Source organism: Malaclemys terrapin, chromosome 1 (genome assembly GCF_027887155.1).
Source record: "Malaclemys terrapin pileata isolate rMalTer1 chromosome 1, rMalTer1.hap1, whole genome shotgun sequence".
In the NCBI taxonomy this organism is placed as follows: Eukaryota; Metazoa; Chordata; order Testudines; family Emydidae; genus Malaclemys; species Malaclemys terrapin.
This window is the reverse complement of record NC_071505.1, coordinates 174327474-174354561: the sequence shown is the minus strand read 5'-3', so window position 1 is coordinate 174354561 and position 27088 is coordinate 174327474. Positions and strand designations below refer to the sequence as shown.

At 40.0% G+C, this 27088-nt stretch overlaps 1 protein-coding gene across 2 annotated transcripts in view; it reads right to left on the bottom strand.

Annotated features, from left to right (window-relative positions):
* ROBO1 (roundabout guidance receptor 1) overlaps nt 1-27088 on the bottom strand; it is a 1046134-nt gene that overhangs the window by 867307 nt on the left and 151739 nt on the right. For both annotated transcript variants that reach the window (XM_054047011.1, XM_054047019.1), the window contains exon 2: nt 16453-16589. In XM_054047011.1, coding sequence (XP_053902986.1) covers nt 16453-16540 — 88 coding nt within the window. In that variant the 5' untranslated portion in view covers nt 16541-16589. The remainder of the gene's footprint in view (nt 1-16452; nt 16590-27088) is intronic.

Sequence of the window (27088 nt, the reverse complement as noted above, 5' to 3'; positions counted from 1 at the left end):
CAGAGGCAGAAAGAGAATCCAGTTTTGCAGGGTAGCGTTCAACTGCCTGAGCCATGAGACCATCCTGTCTTTTCCTGCAATCCCTTGCCTTATTCAGTACACATTGTGATGGTGGTAAACCAAGTGCCAGCTCTGGACAAGGCTGTAGGTGTTATCTAAGAACTGAAACTCACAGCTGGAAACCAAACCAGCTCACCCATATGCTCGTTTTGTTTAAAATAGCTATTAGTCTTCTAAGACTGTGTTTAATGTTTAGACTCTATGAAATGCTTGTAAGATGCTGCATGCGTTAATCTTGCTTGCAATGTCTGTATCTCATGCTATAAAGAAATATGCAAGTTTTGCTTTACAACTTTGAAAATGTTTGCTCTGAATTTGTGAGCCCAGCACAGGAATTATCCATCCCCCACACCCACACACCACCATTAAGGAAGGACAATTAAGAAACATCACAATACAAAGGATTGGTGAATGTCCCTATCACACTTTGGAAATGCTACCTGCAACAGAGCTTGTCTGATAGACTGGAAGGTCAAACATAAAAGATAAAAACAGGGTCACAAGAAAATTTGTCATGTCTTTGCTGTTTGAATTCTCCCAGGGCCAAAGACACTAAAGTAAGGCAGAGATCCCCAGGGATTACCTCTGACTCCACCCTGAAAAAAAAAATTGTATTGACAGACTACCACATTTCTGACATCTTTAGGAGTCAGAGATGGTAACTCATTTGTGTGTGTATGTTTGCTTGCTTTAGCCTGTAAATTACTCATTTCTTTTTCCTAGTTAATACAGCTTTAGATAGTTTATTACAGAATTGGCTATAGGCATTGTATTTGGTATAAGATCTAGGGTACCAACTGATCTGGGCTAAGTAACTGGTCTCTTGGGACTGGAAGCAACCTGAATATTTTGTGATTTTTTGGTGTAACCATTTAACACTAAGTCTAGCTTGCCTGGGCAGCAAGATAGACTGGAGTGCTCAAGGGGATTGTTTATGACTCTATGGTAAGACTATTATAGTGATCCAGGAGTTCACGTTTGTTACTGAATTGGTGAAATCTAATTACAGAACATATCACCAGTTTGGGGTATCTGCCCTGTTTTTGACAGTCTGCCCTGAGGTAGACACTCACAGTCATGAGCCACTCTCGGTAGCGTGACACACATCTTCCAGCTGCTGCAACAAATGAGGCAATGGCCCTATAGACAACAGTCTCATTCACTATACAACCCTGATTCATGCCCAGAGCACCAGCTGCCTGTGTACTGGTGCAGAGGCACTGAGGAAAATAATAGAACATGATCATGCAGTTAAAGACCATCACAAAGTATTTGCACAAAAGGGGTTAATTAAAATGGCACAGGCAATCCTGAAAGCTGGTATTTCCTAACTTTTGAATGCTTGCCTGCACAAACTTAATGTTTTTATAATTTTTATGTGAAATAATCTAAAGTTTTTTTTTTAAAAATGAAGAAAACAGAAATGCCACTATGCGAAACCATATCAATGAATGCAGAATTAGAACCAGGGTGAGATGCATAGCATAGTCAGTCCTCTACCACTTGAGCTAACGGCGTAACTGACAGCAGTTGCAGGTTTGTCATTCTCAATGAGGCCAGCCACTCAAGAAAAATGACATCTCCACGAACTTTCACAGCAGAGGAATGGTGAGACTAAAAACTGGGTTAAAACTCCAGGTTCTGAGGGAACTATACTCTAGTGGTTACAGATCCTTCTGCCCATCCCTTCTTCAGTCTGTCCTTCTCCTATCCCCATATCTCCACACCACCCTGGCTCCCCAGCTCAGTTACAGTCCTTTCACCTCCCCGCTCCGCATCCCAGCTCCTCATCTTCATCCCCACCCTGTTCAGCTCTTTGCTGCAATCTGCCCATCTCTTTAACCCAGACTTCCTGCTCCTTCAGGCCCAGCGCCTCACCAACCTGCATTTGAATCAGGCAGCTTTCACCACCACCTCTTCTTCACTGCCAGGACACCAGCAGTGGGAGCAATGAGGACACAGAAGAGACAGTCTCCCTATTCTCAGTACCTGTGCCTGGCCTTTAGCACCCAAAAGAAGCAGTTGAAGGGGAAGTCCTACTCAGTTCTTGAAACTTTGGGCTGGAGCATACTCAAATACAGATTGAATCTTTGAAGAATTCAGTGCTAAATCCTGACAAATTTCTACCAAACATATGCAAAGTGAGGTTCCAGGGTTCATAACTTGGCCAACATGTGGGTAGATTTTCACAGGGGTAGAAACAGTGATAACACCAAATTTCAAGTCCCTATTCTGATGGACACATTAGAGCTCACTAAACCAGTTTAAATAATTTGTTATCATGGGCAAAGCAGCATATCCTCCCTAAACCTCATTCTGAGAAATGGGTGAACCATTTTGTTTCAAGTTTTCCAAAAAATTCAGCCTGCGGCGAACACCCTGCATAGGTAATTTCAACCCGAACAGTTAAAGTCTTGCAAATGATATGAGCAACTGAAAAATAGGGTTTTAATGGAAAATGTTGGGAAAGCTTAATTATAGGCATTGCTACCTGCATAATCATTGCTTAAAGGTTGAAGTAAAAATTCAGAGTGATCAAAGAAATTCATTATACAATTGAAAGTGTCTAATAAGCTGAAAAGGACACACAAGATGTTAAGAATGCAAGTAATTAGAATGGTACACAGACTACTGCTGAAGAGGTTACTTTTATACATATACATGAAGCTTGCTGGAGATAAAAGAAGAGTTAATTAAACATTACAGCAAACAGGCAAAAACTAACCACCATACAGCAATGAGGGAATCTGCAGAGAGAAGGCTACAACACTTTTGTGGAGTATGAGTGAGAAATGATGGACCAAGTACATCAAGCAATTAATTATGTTAAATTGAATAATACTACATGAAATGTCAAAAGAAAAAGAGTAAGTTTATTAAGAATTACCTTAGATGAAAGTCAGATCACTCAACTCTTTAAACCGACAGGAGTCAATTAATTAGTAAGTTCTAATGGTGCCTATGAGTGTACTGTGGCCTCCTGATTAAATAAGACATTTGCTACCTTGGCACTATAACACTAAAACATTGAGTATGATTTGTTACATATATTAGGCACCTGAGCTCATATTATCATCAATCAGAACAAGATTTTTATATGATGGACCTAGAATAGAGCAGTTAATACACATCACATATTCCATCCATATTTAAAGAAAGTGTGTGTGTGGGGGGGGAAGGCATCTTAACATCAATGAAAGGACAAATTCAACAGGTGCATGCATGTGTTTGTGTACTTCTAAAAAAATACAAGTTATTGCTTCTGCAGGATAGATTTTGATATTGTTTATTTCCCCTGCCAAGACTGTCACCTTATCCGAATTAAATGCTGACCAACAGATTTCACTTATTTCTTGCAAGGTAACTGTAACAGATTGATTGGAGTTTCTGCAATAATAGAAAGATTAAATATTTCAAACCAGAGCTCAATCCCAGACCTGAGACTGAATACTGTAAGTTGTGATTGATCTCAGACCATCCTTTTTCCCTCTGAGGTTAATTACATTGAAATACTAGATGATCCACACTTTCCTGCTAAGATGTGCACAATTTCTTCTTTATATTTTTCTTTTTAGTCCTTTCAGTTTTATTTATTAAATAGTTTTAGTTTTCTTTAGAAAGCTTTATACAGTGGTTCACAGAACACAGGAAAGAATAATGAGTACTGAAGTATTTGCGGCACAAGAGATGGAAGCTAATTTTATCACATTTCTTTATAATTCCCTACAACAGAATGAGAAGTCAATCTTCCAAAGAGAAGCAATTCCACAATTCAAGACAGCAAAGATACTGTGAAAATTGCTTCAGTGCTTGAAAGAAGATGGATGAAGATTAATGTTCATGATGGATATGTAAAAAGGCCTTTTGAAGTAACTAAATACTAATCAAGTTACATGTACGTTCCATAGAAACCAAAATTTAGCAAATTGGGAGGTTACAGTAAGAGAGACTTCTGAAAACTACTATAAGGCATTAGTTCAGTGTCCTCAATTTCTCTACCGAAGACTGGGGTGGGGTGGGGACAATGTCAAGTCCAAGGAAGAGCATTTTTTTCACCCTGGTGGCAATTTTTCCCCTTTGCTAAGGAGTTCTGTGAGAAATCAAGAGTTAAAAGGTAGGCCCAGTCTCAGTGTTCTTTTGACCTGATCTTCCTACTTAAATTCTAGCATAAAAAATGCTAATTGTCTGGAGGAGATGATTGGGCTAAGTGCTGAAGAAACATCTTTAGAAACGGAAAGATCACTTTTCTCTCTCTCAGCAGAGGTATAGAGATAATACAGAGCCTATTTTACTGATTGCATTATACAGTTTCATCAAGGAAACCTCCACTTTTGAATTTTCCTTAAATTTGACACAGAATTTCTGACTTGCCACACAAGAAACCTATAGGAACCAGTAAGTCTCTCCTTGGGAATTTAATTCCAGCTTTCCCCATAACACAGAGATCCTGGATAAGAATCACACAGTTGAAAATTGTAAGTAAGGAATCAGAGTTTGCACAATTCTAGACCTGATAAAAATAAGGAGATGGAGTCTGAAACCTGCAATCAGTTTGTCATTTTTCCTTCTTCCTCCTTTAAAAAAAAATATTAACATTTGGAACAGCTCTAGTAAGCTGAAATACAATTCTATACCTCAAATGGAAAAGCAAATGGTTTACAATTTAACAGTGAAGACTGATAAAAGCCTGCTAAAGAGAACAAGAATTGTATGAGATGATCAGCATCTCAGCATCCTGGAATCTAAAAAGCACAGCAAGAGGTAAATGTGACTCAGACTATATGCGGATTAACTAATGATTTGAATCCTAACTACCTCATTCAAAACAAATGCTAATATGAAAGACACCATACATAAAACCTCTCCCTCTTTAGTAACCAGTGATCTGATTAAAGTAAGCAGACAAAACCAAATGTTGCTTTAGAATAAATCTAATGACGTTCTTATTTTTAGTGCACCAGGGAAAACAAACCATTTATAGCAGAGCATATCACAAATACTTTGAGTTCATTAATTGGTCAGAACTCAGCTACATCAGTGGCTATTCACAACTCAGGAGACAACTCTGGACTCCTCTGAGATGATGCAGCTAACAAAACTCACAATAAAATGCCTGAGAGGTCAATAAGAGCTGATGGGTGCTCAGCACTTTTGAAAATCAGCCATTTATTTAGGTGACTAAGGTCCCACTTCAGCAAGGAACGTAAGCAAATGACTAACTTTAAGCATGTAAGCAGTCCCAGTGATTTCAATGGAACCACTCACATGTACTTAAAATTAGGCATGTGCTTATGTACCTTCATGAGGGATTTAGGAGCCTAAATTTTAGGATCCTAATTATTCAAGTATTGCCCATAGATTTCCATTTTGTTCAACCTCTTTATTAATGATGATGGGATTAATTGCATCCTCAGCAAGTTCGCAGATTACACTAAACTGGGAGGAGAGGTAAATATGCTGGAGGGTAGGGACAGGGTCCAGAGTGACCTAGACAAATTGGAGGATTGGGCCAAAAGAAATCTGATGAGTTCCAACAAGGACAAGTGCAGAGTCCTGCACTTAGGAAGGAAGAATCCCATGCACTGGTACAGGCTGGGGACTGACTGGCTAAGCAGCAGTTCTGCAGAAAAGGACCTGGGGATTACAGTGGTCGAGAACCTGGATATAAATCAGCAGTGTGCCCTTGTTGCAAGAAGGCCCAGGGCATAATGGGCTGTATTAGTAGGAGCATTGCCAGCAGATCGAGGGAAGTGATTATTCCCCTCTATTCGGCACTGGTGAGGCCACACCTAGAGTATTGCGTTCAGTTTTGGTCCCCTCATTACAGAAGGGATGTGGAAAAATGGAAGAGAGTCCAGCGGAGGGCAACTGAAATTATGAGGGGGCTGGGGCACATGATTTACGAGGAGAGGCTGAGGGAACTGGGGTTATTTAGTCTGCAGAAGAGAAGAGTGAGGGGAGTTTGACAGTAGCCTTCAACTACCTGAAAGGGGGTTCCAAAGAGGATGGAGCTAGGCTGTTCTCAGTGGGGGCAGACGTCAGAACAAGAAGCAATGGTCTCAAGTTGCAGTGGGGGTCTAGGTTGGATATGAGGAAACACTATTTCACTAGGAGGGCGGTAAAGCACTGGAATGGGTTACTTAGGGAGGTGGTGGAATCTCCTTCCTTAGAAGTTTCTAAGGCCCGGCTTGACAAAGCCCTGGCTGGAATGATTTAGTTGGGGTTGGTCCTGCTTTGAGCAGGAGATTGGACTAGATGATCTCTTAGTCTCTTCCAACCCTAATATTCCACAATTCTATGATTCCATCAGTGTGCGTTAGTATACAAGAATATATGTTCCAAACTCATCATATGCATAAACAAAAATCACCATGTTTACACCTATATATGTAAACAAACTATAGAGTTCAAAATGGAAGTGCAGTACATTAGGAACTGTTTAATATAACTGAGAATCTCTCTATAGGGTATAGTGTTGATTAAGAAAATCCTAATAAGCATCCTAATAAGCAAAACTGATTACTTTGCAGGGGGGCGGGGGGAGGAGAAAGGGAGGGAAGAGACAGAATCCCATCCCAAATGTAATTAATGAAATCTGTAAATATGGAAATGTAGTGAAAGGCTAACTAGATGTGCTTTGCAGTGCTCCTTGGAGGATCTTTCATCTTAATAGTCACCTGTAACAACGTTACTGAGATCCCATAAAGTGCTCAGGTGATAGGCACAGTGTAAGAGCCTATATCACTAGGCTAAAAGCCACTTTACATCTAAACCTGTTTCGTGGCTCAGAACATTTCCAAAGCTTTTCCTTTGAGGCTGAAGACTCACTGAGCCCAAAGTTTCCCATGAAGCTTGAGAAAAAGTAGGGCAGCAGTTAAATATAATACACACACACACACATATACACATATACACATAGATAAATCTGACTTTTTGCAATTTGCATGGGATATAGAGTGAGAACATATAAATCCAATGGACTCAAAAGTTTACAATTTTATATAGTATACATATTTTCTTAAATTACACAGAAAATTTGTGTGTGAAAACACCAAAACTAAAATCTGTTTGAAAACTGTTAAATATTCCAGTAATAAAATTTCAGACACCCAATTTTACAGCATCAATAATAAATTAGCATGTGCACTTGCAAATGAATATCCCAATCCTGACCTTTTGAGAAGCCATACATGTAAGACTGTGGTGGGGCAGCTGCCCCACACAGGCAGAAGAAGGTTAAAACAGCCTTGGGGAGGCTGCCCAGAACCCAGCCAATTAGAAGAGGGCTTATTGAGCCAGCCAATAGTGAGAAGACTTAGTGGAGCAGCCAATCAGGGTCAGGATTGCCCATATAATAAGGGCTGCTAAGCAGAACAGAGGCAGACTCTCCCTGGAGATGAAGGGAGGAGGACTGCCTGCCCTGTAGGAGGGGTGAGAGAGACAGCACCATGGACAGAACAGTGCTGAGCAGGGTCAGGGGAGGAGAGGGAGTTCCAGCCTCAAAGTTGCCAGACTGAGGCCCTGATACAAGGGTGGAGAAGGTGCTATGGCTGCAGAGAAGTGCCCCAGGGAAACGGATGGGGCAGTAGGAGGAGGGGCAGTATGTGGCTATACGATCCCTGGGCCAGTAACTGGAGTAGTGCGTGGGTCTGGGTCCACCCTTTTTGCTCCCCCCACTCACCACTGAGGGGAGTAGCCAGTGCATGGACTGCAGTTTGCCACTGATGCGAGTGGCTAGACCAGAGACTGCAGTTTGCCACCGAGGCAAATGGTGGGACTGAGGGCTGTTAGGCCCCCAGGAAGGCGCGGGGGGGGAGAGAACCGAATGGGGCACAGCCGGAGGGCTGTGTCCAGAAGAGTACGCTGCAGTCTGGGGAGCGACGTGGGTCCTAGAGGTGGAGACCTGAGTGATGACAGGCGAGACACCACTAGATGAGGGAGCTCTGGTGAAATGAGAGCTAATTCCCAAGATGGCCAGCAGGAGGTGCCATGAGGATGAGTCCCACCCCATTACAAAGACATTCTCTTGTAAGTGATAAAGTTTGTTCATTTGTGTTTCCAAAAAACAAATAGTTTTTTGGCCTTAACATATTCATCCTTCCAAATAAATGTTAGTTTCTATAGAAAAATCTTCACATTTTTGAGCTGTAACTCTGACTATGGAGAGACCTCAAGACAATGACTAAAATGTGTAACAGCAGAAAAACACTTATTACTTTTAATAGATGCACAACTTTAAACGTCAAAATTGTGTCCACATTATTTGTAAACATTTTATTGTGCACACCCATTGCATTTATCCCACTCTTTGCATTTACCACACAAAGTGAGCATGACTTCAATGTAAAAAGAAAAGCAATAACATTATAAATCTCATTACTCATTTTTTAGGTGAAAATCAGTCTAAAATTACCTCCATATCAATTCTGCAATGCCAACAAGCTAGCTGAAGTAGGATTTAGTTTACACAATTGTGTAAGATTATATCAGGGTACCGCCAGATATTTAGGACCAGATTCTGCTACTCCCATTAAATAGTTTCAAGTAGTCCCATTGATCTGATCTGACTGGGACTGCTCAGGAGGTGAGGGACTACACCACAGGAGTAAAGATGTCAGGATCTGGCCCACAGTGGACCAAACAAAGACAAATCTAGTTAGTTTCAGAAGGGTGTTAGCAGGATTCCTTTCAGATTCTTTTTGTGCATTAACTGTCATTGGTACTGCCTGTTTTGGGGGTTTTGGTTTTGTTTTTAATCTATAGCAATTAAGTCAACACCCCTCCCCCCACTGTACTCTTTCAAGTACAAGACCAGTTTTGAAGAATCGTTAAATCATCTTATATAGGCCTCTGCACTGTGCATTTAAAACAAAGAATGTAAGGTAGGGGCATACAGGATCTGGCAAAGAAGCACCTGGAGCAAGATGTCTGTAAGATCCCTTCCTAATAAAGCAGAGAAATGAAAAGTGACAAAACAAAAGCAACACCATATTTCTTGTAGACAAAAGGGAAGTGTGTTTTCAAGAGCTCTACCTGGAGTCACAATTATAGCAGCTGTACCACCTAACCTCTATCAGTCATAATCTAGAACAGTGCCACTTTCTATTAACCAAGCAATAGAGAAACTAAAATTACTTATACTAGTGTATGTGAGTCACTCAGCTTGCTCCAATGCATTCTGATGACTTAATTAGGTAGATAGTGTAGCACATGTGGTTTTCTAGTCAAGTTCATCACAAAGGCCAGATCATCAAAGCAGAATAGTTGTGTGCTCTACAGCTAGATTAAAAATACGGATTTCTTCATTAAGTGTCTTGAAGCTGACTGTGCTTCCTGGTTTGTTGCCATCTATTCAGACAATTAAATAAAGCCTCATGCTGGAAAACCAAAGCTAATAAAAGAACCGTAAATTGAAGTACAGCTGGCAATCTTTTTATTTATTAAGTCCTCAGTGTACACTGTGACAATCTCTAGAAGGCAAGGCACGTGCTGGGATTTTTTTCTTTAATATTTGTCCTCTTTCAAGGCGTGACATTTCCACTGATAGGATTTGCAAACCTTTGTCATCTGCACAAAAAGGCAAAGAATAAACAAAGGTCACCTCTTAAAGCCAAGAAACATGAAACAATCAACGAACTTTGAAAAAAATGTTCGTGTCAATCAAAACAGAAAAGTATGATGAGCAGTAAAACTACTCCTGAAAGAATGATCTGGCATGTGTCAGATAACATTCCAGTTTAAATATATTATTCCAAAGCAGGCATTAGAGCTACATATTTCTGCCTCTGTCAACAGGGCTGACTAGGAAAAGAGAGAGATCAGTGGGTAGAAGCTTGAGTTCTGGTCAAAGGGGGCGGAGGGGGGGGGGAAGCAGTTTATCCAACAAAATCTACAATGCAGATGTTTAGAATTTGGTAAATGTTAGCTAACCATAGCATAATATACAAGTTTTTATTTTCTAATGGTATGAAATAATCATCTCTTCTGCTCTTCACCACAAAGCCAGCATCACATGAATGATGCAGAATGACATACGATATTTATCTGATGGCACAGTTTGCATTGCATTATGGAAGACTGTAACATTCATAATTTAAACATGAGGAATAAATAATACAGTTCAAATAAATGCAAAATCTTTAAAGATATTTTGTTTAAAATGCTGAGTCATAACCTATCTCTCAATTAAGAAGGAAAACCCCTTTCATGAGAAACCACACTTTTCTGCAGTGAAGACATCATTCACCTATGTGCATACAGGAAGTACCTACAACAATTAAAACAGCTTCCTTTGTCAATCTCCTACCCTTGCTCCCCCTCAATTATTCAATCTTCTAAAAAAAAAAAAGTTTGTTTTTAGATAAAATTCTCCCTCATAGGTCAAAGCTATATTTGGAAATTTGAAAATAAAATTTTATCGGTCAACTCTGAGCTATTTAAGCATGGAGGGAAAAAAACCCACACACTTTGCCCTTCTATTCTAATCTGGGATGAAATCCTGCCCCACTAAAATCAAAGGCAAAACTCCTTTTGACTTCATTAGGGGCAGGATTTCTCTGACAATTAAATGCTGAATGGTAGAAACTTCAAACTTGAATTGCTTTGTAGGTATTACAGAACCTTAATAAGCTAGCTAAATATGAAGAAAATCAGATCAGTACTTTTAATTTAAAGATATGGGCACTTGATGCATTAAACTACTACCGCCTTTACAAAACACCTGGTAAAGATGTTTGTTAAAATGCTTTAGTTTGGGATTAGGAAAATGTACCTCACTCAAAAGAGTAAAATTCATGGAAAAACAAAAAATTGAATACTTTCCAGGTGGAACTTGGGAACTTGCCAACAGTACAGCCATATTAAGGTTGCCCTTCTGGAGGCCCTTCTCCATATTTAAAAGGACCAGCTAGCAGGAAAGCATGAGGTGAAAGGATCCTAGGAAAGGGTAATTCCCTACTGTGGAAAGGAGGATGGACCATCAACTTTCTGAAAGCCAAGGATCTCGCTGACAGGCACAGTGAGGTTTTCTGAGTTGGTCCTTGGTATCCCATGTATTTGAGCTAGTTATATCATAGCAAAATAAGATGACATTATGTTGGTAAAATAAAAATCCACATCCATTATGGACATTAGTGGTCTCCTGCTCTTTAGGTTTATCATCCAAATTGTCACAGAGATGCATTTGCTAATACTCATAATAATGATTCTCTACTCCACCACCTAACTTATTCAACTTGTAAGCCTCACATGATGAAGAGCTCCATCTCAAGGAATTCATAAAAGTATATGAAGAGGTCTCAACTAAAGTAGCTTCACTTTGATGCTTCAGCTCTTAACTACACATTGGAGAGAGTCACCAGGACAAGAAGTGTACACAGATACAATAGAGGTAAAGCTATGGTTGAGCCAAGTGGTGGCCATTTCATTTTTAACCTTCCCCTCAAAATAAACTCTTACCTTGAACTATTTCATGCTCAAATTTCAATCTCAACACTGAGGTAATTTGGAAAGTTTGATCAAAATCTGTTCAGTCATTTTAGAGCCAAGCAAGTGTGAAATAAGTGTAAATTGTTTTATAAAAAGTGACAATGTCAATTTCTATGAAAGAGGTGGATAGAGATCTTCTTATGTCATGGATCCATTTTTCAAGATACCCACATAAGTGTTCTAGGTTAATACAGAGATTACAGAATTGGTTGTCAAAAGGTAATATGCACACATTAGACATAGTATCAGATCCAGATAGCAAAATCACAAATTTGAAAAGGAAGTGACAAAGGAAATCAGCAAACCCTTAAATTGTATTTTTCAATTCACCAGCTCAGAGTCCTGAGGACTAGAAATCAGTAAATATAATGCTACTTTAAAATGCTAGTTTAAAAAGATGAACTATAAACTAATAAGATTAACAATGGCTGTGGGGGCAAATCCTGGAAGCCACTGTAAAGGATATGGTGATAGAAAAGGAGTTTTTTTCAGTTGTTCTAAGTAAAAAAAAAAAAAAAATAGGAAAGAAAGTAAAATGAAAAAGTTCTGCATTGATGATGAACTATGAGTCTCAAAGGTGAACTAAAAGTGCATACCAAATAATTTGCTAAAAGGGATAGAACTGTCTAGTTATTGACATTACTTAATTATGACCATCTCTAATGGGGTCATCTGTTTGATGAAAGATCTGATTTAAGACTGAGATACTGGCTTCAGTCAAGAATATAGGAAGGTTTCTTGAACATTAGAAAAGCGGCTCACACTCACCCCAGTGGGGCACATTTCACAAGGTCATATTTTGTTGTTTTGCCTGACTTCTCTAGAACAAAAGCTATTGTCCAGCCGAAATAATGGATTGGTGTTTCTATTTACATATATAAAGAAAATTCTAAAGCAACAACTACCTTTTTGAGAGTAATGAAAATCAGAATTACAATTTTTTTCTAAATCTTTCAATTTGCTTAGTTATCATAAGTGTCTGGAGACTTCTACAAAAACTACTCAACCTGCCCTTGGCTTTATTTCCACCCATTTCTTCTATTGCAGGAGGCAAGGGGATTCCATCTCTCCCTCCTGCCCCTAATAAAAGCTACAGGGAATTCAACTACAAAAATCCACCAGTTACAGGAGCCATTAGAAGCAAGTACCAATCCACAAATTCCTGAGTCTCTATGCTGGATGAAGGTAGGAGAGAATGTCATGGGGAACAGTAGTGGTCTGTGCAACCCCACAGAGCTTAAACCCCACAGAGCAGAAAGTGTTCTGCAGGATCAGAAGGAAAGAAGGAGCACGTCAAGGAACAGGCATTCCCTCCTTCCACAACTCCCTGTGGTAAGGGCTGGATACAAAGCCCAGTGAGGTCAATTGAAGTGTTTCCATTGACTTAACAGGTTTTGGATCAGGCCCTAAATCTGCAGCTTTTTGATCCCCTCTGGACAAAAACTGATAGGAGCGTTTAGGCTTAAATTATTAAAATTCTACTACAATAGGAGGGTTTTTTTTGTCCTTTTGAGATCATTTCAGTGGTTTGTTGTAGCTGTCTTGCTAATGTAATATCTGGTAATTTTAAAACATTTCAGTGACTTAACTAATTGTATAATGTGTTTTAGATGTGTTTGTTGTTCTCCTTTGCAATTGTTTTAGTTAATATCTAGTTTTCCTAGATCAATGCACTTACAAATGAACAGGTAAAGTTATCCAATTTTTAAACAAATACAGCACCTAAGAGAGAAAAAAAGATCATATCTTTGTCAAATAATTTTCAAACCCACGTGAAGAGGTGGCATGGCAGAGATACTATATGCCTCAGGAGACAACCAGAATGGAATTGAGAATGTATTTTATATGTGAATTAGAGGTAAGATGTAATGACACAGGATGAAAGGCTCAGCAGTGATTTTAATAAAGGCAGGAGACAGTACTTCCCTGTGGACTCTATATGCAAAGGAGTGAGATTCAACTAGAATATGTGAAAAGATTCAACAAAAAGCAGGAATAAATGTTTCAAAGTTGTGAGATTTCTATTAAAATTCATCTGCATTTTATTGAAGTAGAAAATTCTAACTCCAAGACTAACATTTCTGTGAGTTTATCACATGCCATTACAACAACAAATATCTGGAACAATTTCCTATCTTGTGATATAAAGTACTACACAATAAAGAACTGAAGGGCTCAATTAAAAAAGGTCTTTCCTTTAAAAATAGTTGTACATATTATAAGGCAATTAAAACAATGTGGTTAGCATCTGTCTAAAAGTAATTTCATTGTTCCTGTTATTTTGAAATTGTGGTTTGATTTTTATTTCGATATAATGAATAACCCACTTGATTTTGCAATCTCCAGGGTAATGGCAGTTTTAATTGCTATCCTTTATTATGTGCTTTTTAGCAATCCTCAAAAACCAGCAGTTATCTATGGCTCTAATACTGTTGAAATATGAAGCAGAGTTCCAGAGAAGAATTATTGCTTTTATGCCCCCCTTTTTTAAATGAGGGGGGAAGTTTGTGATTTTGCACCGATCTCTTTCTTCGATCATAAAAAAAAAAAAAAAATCTAAGTAAAAGACCTGAAGCAAAGCAAAATGAATGGGATGAACTACTGGAAGAAAAATCTTGCTTTTTTTTTTTTTTTTTTGATCCTCTGCGATAATTGAAGTTCTGGCCTGCTGCCAGCGAGGCTGCACACACTATGATGTCTGGCCAAGTAAAGTAATCTCTTGGTTCAGATCTGAAGTCTGTGATGAAAATTACAAAGCAGAGACAAAATCAAAATGCCACTTCTGATTTTATGCTAAAACTAATTTGATGGAAAGAGCAACACAATGCGAACAGCCTTTTTAACAGAGTCTAAAGTCTGACTAGATTGAAACCAATGTTAATAGATGGAGATAGGTATTGTGAAAATAAGTTGGGCTTTGCAGATGTTCTTTTTAAACTGGCAGTCTGCTTCTGTCTGACAGGTAAATTGCTCTGAAATGATGTTTGAAGTCTGAGGTCAAACTTTTTAAGACAAGAATTTTAAATTAATATACTTTTACTGGAATCTTTATTCCCTTGCTAGACTATGCCATATGTACTAAACAAAAGTAATCTACATTTCTTCATTTCCTCTCCATACACCATATGCACTGTAGGTCAAGAAACTTACAAAGAGATTTTTTTTTTTTTTACTGGTTTTTTTTTCTTCCACTGAGGGATCTACATTGGAGTAGGTTGCTATAGAAATAGTTGTCCAGCTGCAACAATCTCAGCAATAATTCAGAATTGAATCATTGGCCTCTTAAATTGAAAATGTAAGAAATAATCATGATACATTGCAAGAACTCTGATTAGCTTACAAGGAGCCAATGTGGTTACTCAGCTCATTTGCTTGTCATTAATATCTAGAAACAGATTATCTAACAAGGAGTTTATTGCCTATATAACCATGTATGGTGTAAAAATGAACAAAGGGAAATATTGCAGTTTTGTTGTACTATTATAAATGTTTTTCAGAAGGTGAGGAATTTCTTGAGAGATGTTCCCATTTTTCAGTTTATTTGACTTTGAATCTGGCCCTGTGTGCATTGTGCAGGCACCATAATAATGTATGCCTAATACAGTAATATGAGCAATCATATCCAGGATAGCACTGTCAGAATTAGTGTAATTTAGACAGTAAAGTAAAATTTTAAAAAGCATCACTATCACTTCCTTTTGGGAACTGCTGTTGGTGCCATTACTATTTATAGTAAAGTTCAATGCCATATATTTATTTTATTTATAATGTTGCACATTGAAGAAAGACAGAATATACCAGTAAGAGCAGCTTCTAACAATGTAGAGGGTCTGAATCTCATTTGCTAGATTTTGTTTCATATATGTTGTCCCATCCAAAATTCAAGGCTCATGTGGAGTATTAATCAAGTATGACAGTACAGGATTTACTGAGCTCTCATGAAATAGTATAAACTGTATTTCTGTAACTGTGCAAAAGAGTACAGTAGAACCTCAGAGTTACAAACACCAGAGTTATGAACTGATCAATCAACCACACCCCTCATTTGGAACCGGAAGTACGCAATCAGGCAGCAGCAGAGACAAAAATAAACACATAAATAAATAAAAACAAATGCAGTACAGTACTGTGTTTAAATGTAAACTACTAAAAAATAAAGAGAAAGTTTAAAAAATATTTGACAAGAGAAGGAAAATGGTTATATGCTTGTTTCATTTAAATTAAGATGGTTAAAAGCAGCATTTTTCTTCTGCATAGTAAAGTTTTAAAACTGTAAAGTCAATATTCAGTTGTAAACTTTTTAAAGAACAATCATAATGTTTTATTCAGAATTACGAACATTTCAGAGTTATCAACAACCTCCATTGCCAAGGATGCTTAACTGTTATATATTCTCTTCGGGAGACTTATGCAGCTATCAGAAGAAAGTGTTTCTAACTTCACTGAAAACAATGGTAACTAGATGGAGTGCAAGCACAGTGCATTTTGGCAATTAACTTATAGTATATATTTGTATTTCAGCTATTTCATATTTTCAGTACTTCGCTATTTCCTTTCTTCAGTGATGTTTTCTATGGATTTAGTATTCTCTTTGATCTTCACATTCACTTTTGCACTTTGTATTTTTTTTCTTTCTCCACTGCCCCATCAGTGTTAATCAAAGGAATCCTTTACCAAGCCTCCTTAACCTTCTGGTAACTATATCTTAAGGCCACTCCTTACATATTTTCTTTCATATTCTAGAAGAGCAATTCAGTGCCACGTAGACCCTAGAGTACTCACTAAACTCTGAACTTTAGAAATATAGACATGCACAGAGAAGCATTCACACCAACATAAAATAAATGTTGAAGAACAAAGATGCATATAGCTATTCAGAGTAAATTAAAATATGTAAGTACCTACCTGGAATAATCTGACCGAGTAACTGGTGGGACCTGGACAGACTGAGTACAGCTACAATGACAAAAAAAGGATAATATTCCCATTTCATGATGTTTCCTTCCTTGCATTACACCAGCTCAGCAGCATTTAAGTGTTATCTGCAACAAAAGTGGAAAGAAGGTGGACTAAGATGACAGTTTATAGTCATTGGCAATTTGGAAGAGCTTTAAAACACTTTTAGCCTAGAACATCCCTGTCAAATTCACTGATTTCAATATAGTTCTTTATTCAAGCACTTTTGATTCTTTGTAATAAATAGTTGGTCGTAAAATATGAACGAACATGAAGCCACATACTACAGCAGACCAGGCACCAACAGTGGCAGATGCATTGAAGGAAGGCACGAGAAACCCCATAATAGACAATGTGTGATTATTTAATGCTGTTGGCTAGCCAAGCTAACATGTAAACTGTGTATGAGAACTTAAGCACATACATAAAAATCTTTCTGAATTGAGGTTTAAATCAATCCTTGCTCAGGAAAGCACTTAAAACATATGTTTTACTTTAAGCATATACTTAAATCTCTTAAGTAACACACATGCATAACTGCTTTTCTTAGGTAGGGTTTGTTGAATAAGGGCTGTAGGGATCAATCTTGCCAAGGTACTGAGCACTCTGACTGGATTCAGCAAAGCACTTAATTATGAAAAGGCAAAACTCCCACTGGCACACCAGTTCCCACAGCTCCCAAATTGCACCCGAGGGGTGACAACCCATCACAAAACAGAAAAAAACAAATTCTGTGAAGCCTGTTTGTAGGGAGCAGATCTGTTGAGTAAAATGTGCATATTTTAGTGCCACTTTTTTTTTTAACCATAACTACAAGTTCAAGGCTGTTCACAACCCCATCCACTTAAAATTATCTCGCTCAATCAACAATCCTAGTCAATCTTAAACTTGTGTTCTCTCTCCATAGCATTTTTTTCCTACATCTCACACTCACCCTTTTGTGCCCCTTTTCACACCAAGCCCTATTTTTAGGAGGAACTTTTACTTCCTGATCACCAAGTAACACTCCATCATCTCTTTCAAATTCCTTCTTAAAAATGAGGATTTTTTTCAGCTGTCCACGGTTGACCAAATTAATTCTGTTTGAATCTTTTATTTCATATATTGTATTATTTCTGAAGTAAGGGTTATGCCCTTTGTGACCAGGGATGCCATGTTTTAGGAATTTTGCAAGTTGTAAAATATCCACATTTGCTTGATCCTTGTCAATCATTGACTTTAATGGGAGCAGGATGGTGCCCAAATGTAAAATATACAAGTGGAGCTGAAGTAGGCAGGAATATCATGCTCAACCAGTAAGTGGGGCTTGTGATCTCTTAATTATGTTAGTTCTTACTTTTCTAACACTATTGTCAATTCTGCTAGTTACATTCATTTTTTAAACTCAGATTTTTCACTCAAAAACTATACAAACACAAGCCAACAATCATTACAGAGGAAAAAATAACCTTTCTGTAAGTCACTTTTTAAATCTGCAGAGCTATTATTTTCCATTACTAGCCTCAATCCTACCAATATATATTTAATAAATAGTCAAAAACCCTGAAAAATAGCTAATCCAGCACTGGGAATATTCACTATAATCTTATTTGAGGATATTACCAAAAATTTCGAAAAGAAGTTTTTTTAAAAAAAATTATGAATATTTCCAGTTTACCTCTCTCTCTTTCTTACATTTGCTGTACCTGTGCTGCTGCTACCATGACAACCAGCAGTGACAGAAATCCTGTTCCTCCCTCCATCTCCTGCCCTTCCCCACCTATAGCAGAAGTGCTCACTATGGTCCTGCTATCATGACCACAGGCAATACTCATACTCCTTTCTCTCCTTCTGAGCTGAAAACAAAAACGTTCCTCCACTTCCCTCCCCACCTTCTCCATCACTGCCATGACAGCTAGTCACAGGAGCATGCCTAGTCCTCACTCCCTCTCCCACCTGGCTGTACTACCTCCAGCAGAGGCCAATTGGTAATAAACAAGTACAAATGTGAAGCCAGCCTCAACTGCATAATGACAGGGACAAGCTACCTGCTTCCCAGTAAAAAAAGGGTTAATTCCAGCTCAACATTTTTGCACAAGTTTTCAGGGAAAGGGTGATGAGGCTGCTTGGGGGAAGAAATGGGTAGACTACTTGCCAAGTAGTGCCCCAAAACAAGTCTCATAGGACTGTGATGAACCCCAGAGTGGGGAGTTTTCATATTTACTTACTGATAGCAGCTGCTTAAAGATAGCGCTTTACAATTATCCACCTTTGTGAAGTGCTCTGGGATTTTTCACAATGAAAGTATATTTATCCCTGTTTTACAGGTTGGCATAGCATTCTTACATGTTTTGCTAAATGCCAGTCATTGAATCAAAGACAGAAAAGGGAAAATCTCAAATCCAGGCCTCAAGATTCCAGTGCTCTATCCTAACCACTATATAGTGCTATTGTATCGCTATGTAAAACCATTTACAAAGTTGGCTTTCAGTTCCTACAGTTTCCACAATCATGCATCCCACTCTAAATAGGAAAGGTCAGTGCCTCAATCAAATTTTCGGGGGGGGAAAGCTCACAGAACATCATTGAGATCAGGGGAGTTCAAGTCAGAGCTTTAAGCCAACCAACTCCTTTGACTTGCACTCTGTGCATTGTGAAAGTATCTGAAGCCCTCGCGTTTTACATTTAGTGATTCTCTTCCTATCTAATTAAATGAATATCCAAATACATAGTATCAGCTACTTAATAATAATGGTAGCCTGCCTTCTGAGCTAAGTATTGCATTTAGGACACCTCTGAAAGGAATTTACCTTTAGCATGACCAAAATATGAAATCAATGATGCAGGAAGGGGGCTGATACCCACTGGGTATACTATGTCATCAGAATGATTGAATAGCAACAAACATTAAAAAGTAAGCCTAATGGTCCTGACTCCCCTCTTCTTTATACCTGTTAAATTCCATTGTCTTCCATAAAATTACTGCTAATTTACCCCAGTGTGAGTGAGAAGAAGTTAGGCCCCATGTGTTATCCACAGGGCATGATGAAGATAAACACTACTTTGTCTACTGCATTATAATCATTGAAGAATCAATGGCAAATTAAACTGCACAAACCCAGAGAGGGAAGAAGCAGTGCAGTAAATGCAGAGGAAAAAAAAATAATTTGCACCTTAAGTGTAGTGCTATTTATCCATATGGCTAATACAGCAAGCAGCTGCAGAGGTAAAGACATCAGGATAAAAACCAAAAATCAATGCTGATTTTACCCTAGTTACTTTTTTCCTTTATTTTTTTAATTATTATTATAGTCTGGCTCAGAGCTAGCAACCAGCCTTTTGAGAGAATAAAATGTATACTTTTACAGCATGCTGAATAGAGAGAGAGCTTCAAAAGATAAGGAAATTAAGGGACTCATAAGATGATATGACCTCTTTTCATAAGAGCTGTGAACTTTGGCAAATAAGCTGCTGCATAATACCATCAACCTTATCTACAGAGATAAGAGCCAGTTTTGACTTAATGCCTATTTTAGCTCCAAGACTCAGATGGTATAAATTGGCATAATTCCACTGAAGTCAATGGGAACTACACCAATTTACACCAGCAGAGTAACTGGCCCTTGAAGTAGCAATTCTTGTGTACTCCACAATGTGGGGGAAAGGGAAGGGAGCAGTGGCCCAGAAACCTCTGTTAATGACTCCCTTAGGATATGTCTACAATCCAATCACAGAGTGTGACATACCCTAGCCAGCTTTAATCTAGGTAGCTCAGGTACCAGAGTAGTGAAGCCATGGCAGCACAGGCTTCAATAAGGGATAGTCACCCAAATAATTATCCAGGTTTCTGGACAGGTTCATGCACCCTATAACTGTCTGGTGTTGCAAACGTCCAAATAGCGAGCGCCACTTGCTTCTCCACTGTCAGAGCAGCTCTCATTTTGGTGTTGCTGAACTGCAGGGCAGGGGAAAAGCACTGATTCTATGGAGAAGTGATAAAAGTGTCTGTATTTATTATAAGGAGAGCTGGTAGCACCACCTATGGTTAAGGTTTCCTGACATTTTCCATTACAAGATCCTTTTTTCAGATCCTTATCACTTTGCCAAACTTTAACACCTGGTAGCTAGACTATATTAAATTAACTTTGAAATTCTCTGACACCAAACCTAAATGTGCAATGCTGTTAAGCATTGAGTACTACACTTGTCTGCTCCATGCTTAAAAGAAAGCAACAGGTTTTCAACACCACCAGTGTTATTTCTTCCATTCTTTTCAAAACTTGTCTACACTACAAAATTAAGCTGACATTATCTAATTCAACCTCAAGACTCCAAATTAAGTTGATCGTGCGTGGCCACATCATGCTCATTGTCTCGATGGAGTGTGTCCTCACTAGCAGTGCCTGCATCGATGCACAAAGCAGTGCATCATGGGTAGCTATCCCAAAGTGCAACTTGCCTCAGTGTGTTTTGGGAAGTTTGTGCAATGCCTCATGGGACAAAAACATTGTCGCTGGGGAGAATGGGAACATTGCATCGTCATCCCATGATGCACTGTGCTCAACGGCAAACAACCCAGTGGTTTTCGCGCCTTAAAACTGCCGTGCATACACCATAACCCCAGAAGCATGGAGCCTGCTCAGTTGTGCACTCTTGCTGTGAGCATCTCAAACACCTTGCACCTTCTCCTGTAGTATTTCCAGAGTCGAAGGAGGGTCCGCCACATGGAAGATAGCGATGTCCTGCAAGAAGCCCTTCTGCAAGCCATTGAAAAAAACAATTCACAGTTGCTGCTGGCAGTCACAGAACAGCTGCATTCATTGAGCACCATTTCTGGTCCCATGAAACAAGCACTGACCTGCAAATCGATGTGGTCCCACCAGTATGGGATGACGAGCAGTGGCTACAGAACTTTCGAATGCTTTCCCCTGCCCTGCAGTTCAGCAACACAAAAATGAGAGCTGCTCTGACAGTAGAGAAGTGGCGCGGCGCTCGCTATTTGGACGCTTGCAACACCAGACAGTTACCGGTCAGTGGGGAATCAATTTGGAGTAGGTAAATCAATTGTGGGAGCTGCTGTGCTCCAAGTATGCAGGGCCATTAATCGACTTCTGCTACGAAGGGGAGTGATTCTGGGAAATGTGAGGACATAGTAGATGGTTATGCCAAGATGGGGTTTCCTAATTATGGTGAGGAGATAGATGGCATGCATATCCCCATTTTGGCACCATTCCACCTTGCCAAAGAGTACATAAACCAAAAGGGATACTTTTCAATGGTATTGCAAGCACTGGTGGATCACAGCGGGTGTTTCACTAACATCAACGTAGGATGGTTGGGAAAGATTCATGACGTGCGCATCTTTAGGAACTCGGGTCTGTTCAAAAAGCTGCAATCCAGGACTTTCTTTCCAGACTGCAAAATGAACATTGAGGACATTGAGATGCCTATAGTTATCCTGGGGGACCCAGTCTACTCCTTGCTTCCATGACTCATAAAGCCATACGCCAGCCGTGTGGACAGCAGTAAGGAATGGTTCAACTGTAGGCTCAGCAAATGCAGAATGGTGGTTGACTGTGCCTTTGGTCATTTGAAAGGGCACTGGAGAAGTTTACTAACAAGGTTGGACCTTAGTGAAGAGAACATCCCCATGGTTATAGCTGCCTGCTCTGTGCTCCATAATATCTGTGAAAAAAAGGGGGAAAATTTTCCTTAGGGGTGGGCAGTTGAGACAGATCGCATGGCAGCCATTTTTGAGCAGCCAGACACCAGGGCAATAAGAAGAGCACAGCAAGAGGTACTGCATATCTGCGGGCCTTTGAAAAGCTGTTTCAATAATGGGTCACAGTTATGTGAGCTGCTTGTCTGTATTGTGCTTTCCCAAACCTTCACCTGCCTTATATCACTGTCCCTGTAAAGCCAACCCCCAACCCAAGCCCACTGCTTCTACTCAATAAAGAACATGTATTTCTCGAATCCATTTACTTTATTTAACAAACATAAGTAAAGAAGAACAGAAAAAAGGTAACCTTGGTGGAAAGGGGTTGTAAAGTTGGAAAGACAGAAACATTTTCAGCTGTGTAACATAATACTGCATACCAGACCATCAAATGGTGAATGGGCACCTTCTGTTCCTTGTACCCTCCCCCCTGAGTTAAGTGAAAGGTATAATGGATTTTCACCCACGCCTCATGGAACACTTGGGGGAGGGTGATTCTGCACCAGGCAATGCTGGCTGGCTGTCCACCAGGGTCTGCAGAGGGACTCTACCCTCCTGCTTCTGTTCCTGCAGTTCAACCAGACGCCTCAACATGTCTGCTTGGTCCCTTATAATCTGAAGCATCTCATCCTGCACCATACGCTCTTGCTCATTGGAAGTTTTCCTGCTCTCCACCTCCATGCCTAACTTCTTGGACAGTGAAATCCTCCACATTCTCAGCTCTGTGGCACCTGTCTCAAAGGCATTCATTATCTCAGTGAACATGTCCTCCCTCATTCTTTTTCTCCTCCTAATCAGTGAAAATCTGCTTTCAGGTGTTGATGACCCCCCGAAGGACAAATTTCCAGCTCTCGGTCATGGGAAAAAATAAAGGAGACATTGTACATGAATAAAATGTTTCCATAGCAAGGCTGTTTTCATAAAGAAAACTGCTTATTACACTAGGTGAAAGCCATAACATAAGCAGAATCCATAACCGTTCCCGGTGCCGTTTTGCTGCTCCAGCCATTGTGAGTATTCCCCCCTGCGGGTCATTGGTGACCACACTTTTAATGACGTTTATGGCAGGTTCATGTTGGGAGCAGCTGTTTACGAACGGGGGAGTGGGGGGGGAGTTTTCACTTCCAAATTGTGGAATCTCTCATGTGGAGCCCCAGTCCCCTATCAGCCACTTTAAACTACTTGCCGATCCATGCTGAACACAGTAAAGGAACAGCACTTTTAATGAGAACTTCCCCTGTTTCCCCTAGGCGACCCTACGCTATATCAGTCTCCTGAGGGTAACAGAAGCAGAAAGGAAGGAGATGCTGCAAGCATCTGGGTAGAGACCCAGTCCTTATACTGTTATGCTGTGTACCACAATGATGCCAGCAGAATTAATTCAGGAGTTGCATGGGAAAGTGCCCTACCATGGGAAGAAATAAGACTGCCCTGCCCAGAAACCTTCTGCAAAGGATTGCAGAGGGCCTCCATGAAAATTTCCTAGAGATATCCATGGAGGATTCCCAAGCTATCCCAGTCCACATACACAGTCTTTTTCCAGAGGCCACCCTCTGTGTAGCTTGAGTGGCCTCTTGTAAGCAGAGAACCATGGCACCTCACTTTTTCTTCACAGTAAACATGCAATACCACTGAATGTGTGTGCTAGATAAAGTTTAACTGGACTTTCATTGTAATTGTATACTTACCAGAGGTAAGGTGACCAGACAGCAAGTGTGAAAAATCGGGTGGGAGATAATAGGAGTCTATATAAGGAAAAGACCCAAAAATCGGGACTGTCCCTATAAAATCGGGACATCTGGTCACTCTAACCATAGGTGCCTTCCCCGGCATCACGGTCAGCCACCATGATGTTCTGCAACCCACAGGGCTCCAGGGTTAAAAATACTTCCTGGCTCTCGGGGAGAATGGATCCACCGCTCGCCTGGGTCCCATTCTCCTCCTCCTCATCATCATCCACCATATCGTCCTCCTTGTTATCCCTAGACTCACACACCAGTGAGGTGTCCACGTTGCTTGTGGGGGTGCTGGTAGGGTCACTCCCGAGAATCGCATGCAGCTCGTTTTAGAACTGGCATGTGTGGAGTTCAGCACCAGAATGACTATTCACCTTCCTTGCCTTCTGGTATGCATGGCGAAGTTCTCCTATTTTCACACGGCACTGCTGTGTGTCCTTCGTGTAGCCCTTCTCCCCCATTCCACAAGCAATCTTTGCATAGATGTCAGCATTTCTTCTGCTGGATCGGAGCTCTGCCTGCACAGACTCTTTTCCCCACACAGCAGTGAGATCCACCACCTCCTGTGCAGACCAGGCTGAAGCACGTCTGGGGTGTGTAGTCTCCATGATCAGCTGTGCTCAAGCTGGCATGCTCCCAGTGCTGATCAAACAGGAAATGTGAAATCAAAATTTCCCAGGCCTTAAGCAGGGGAGGGGTTGTTTCCTGTGTACCTGGCTGCAGTGCAGCAGATTTGAGAATGATCTCCACAGCAGTCACAGATGACCACAGTGGGACACCACCTGACAGCCAATTATGTCAAATTACATAATGCTGCATCTGCACTATCTCGCAGTTGACCCATGAAAAATTGAATTAAGCACTACGCCAAGGGATGAAAGTAATTTAAGAGACTTATCAGTACTCAGGGCAGCCGGGGTCCTTCCGCAAGGTGGGCGGGGGCAGCTTAACCAGAAGGGGCAGGGTCTCGGGCAGAAGGGGCGGGGCTGGGGCCAGACTCCCCCAGCCAGCCCTTCAGCACAGCCCAGTGGCGATTTAAAGGGCATGGGGCTCCCAGCCGCTGCTACTGCTACCCCGGGGCTCCGGCGGTGATTTAAAGGGCCCAAGGCTCCACCTGCTGGTGCGGTAGCAGCAGCCAAGAGCCTTGTGCCCTTTAAATTGCCGTCACTGGTACTGTTGGCTGTGTACCGGCTCTTACCGGTACGCTGGACCGGACCAGCTTACTTTCACCTCTGGCTACGCCTCTCACAGTCAACCTTGGAGGCAATTTAGGTCATAGTAAAGGACCCGGTAGTGTAGACACGCACATTAACAGGTCGACTTAAGGTGGCTTCCTTTGGCTTAACTTTTTAGTGTAGACCAAGCCTCAGAAAAGAATTAGCCGAAAAAACTGAAGAAAAGTAAGGCTCCTTTCAGTACGCAATTATTGCATAGTGCAGTTAGAAGGGGATAATAAACAGTATCTTAATCCTGCCACACCAAAGGGTTCCTTCCTCTCATTTCATTTGAAATGAGATTTGTATAAGTAGTAAGAAACTTCTTTTTTCAAGTATCAGAGGGGTAGCTGTGTTAGTCTGGATCTGTAAAAAGCAACAAAGAGTCCTGTGGCACCTTACAGACTAACAGATGAATTGGAAGCCTAAGCTTTCGTGGCTGAATACCCACTTCATCAGATGCATGTAATGGAAATTTCCAGAGGCATGTGTCTGACGAAGTGGGTATTCACCCATGAAAGCTTATTCTCCAATACATCTATTAGTCTACAAGGTGCCACAGGACTCTTTGTTGTTCTTTTTTCAAGTGGATAAGGTGTTTTGAGAATGAAGTATCATCTGTTTAAGTGACATAGTTCACAAAGCTATCAGCAGGATTCAAACTTTGTTTTTGGAGAACATGACCCTCACTACAAATATGTAGTTTCATTTCAACGTAAGCCACTGAAAACCTGGAGTCTAATCCTGCTCCATTTTAAGTTAGTTTTCAACTCCCATTAACTGCAATGACAGTAGGATCAGACTTTTAATTTTTGATGAACAGCTCTTATGTACTGGGCTAGATATATATTGTTATGAGCTGGGTAAAACCTTGCAGGTGTCTCTAGCTGAGGATTCAAAAACGGACACCCAAAATCACCAGTCACTTCTGAAAATCTTAGCTAAGATTTCTTGGAAAGAAAACATATTTTTGATATTTCTTTATATAGAAAGTTAAAACTGGGACAAAAATCCCAAAAGCTATCACCTGTTTATTATTAATTCATGAATAATCCCCAGTAGAGACCAAAATATTAAATTTACATTGCAGGAATTATTCTTAAGAATTCCTGTCACTGTTAGAAAGCTATTAGCTTGTGGATATTGGACAAAGTAAAGTGCTTATGGTTAAAAGTACTTCCAAATACAGAACCACATGGATAACGAAACAACATTTTATCACTGCAGAACTAAAGAGAAGAAAGTCCAGTTGCTGAAAGGTTAAAAAAATTCCTTTGACTGCATTTTGACTCCTGTTATATAGGATATAAAAAGGCAAGGGTTTTTCAAAGGCATTTAGCTTTAAACATTCACAGCACCTTTGAATGTCCTCAGCAGGACCAGAAAGGGGGGATTCAATTTTCAAAGATAATTGTGTCAGATAACTGTCTCAGCCCTTTTCAGAAACAATCTGATAAATACCTAATTACCAGCCAAGTGATTTCAGAGCCACACAGCTGGGCTTGAGAGAAGGCTACAGGGAATGACAAGGTCCCCTAAAGCCATCAATAGTAAAAGCCAGTAGGATTGTGAATCACTTCATTTATTCAGCTGACGGAGTGCATGGAACGTCTGGAGAAAACAAAATATGAATAAAAGGTTGAAATTTCAAACAACACCATCAGTGTTTTTTTTGGAAACAAGACTGATTAGTACAATTACTTTCTAAAGTCCACAGTATGAAGTACTTTGAAAGTATACTGCAGTTTTCAAAACTGGACCAAGTTTACATGGCTTCATTCTAATTCAGTTACTAATTTACTTCTGTGCAGCTTGAATAATATCCATTTCCAATTATAACTGTCCCCTCAGAAAGTTTTATAATCAGCAACATCACAGCCTAGTTGCACACCTAAAACTTAATTCTAGATTTAGTGTTATTACCATTCCCAGGGAAG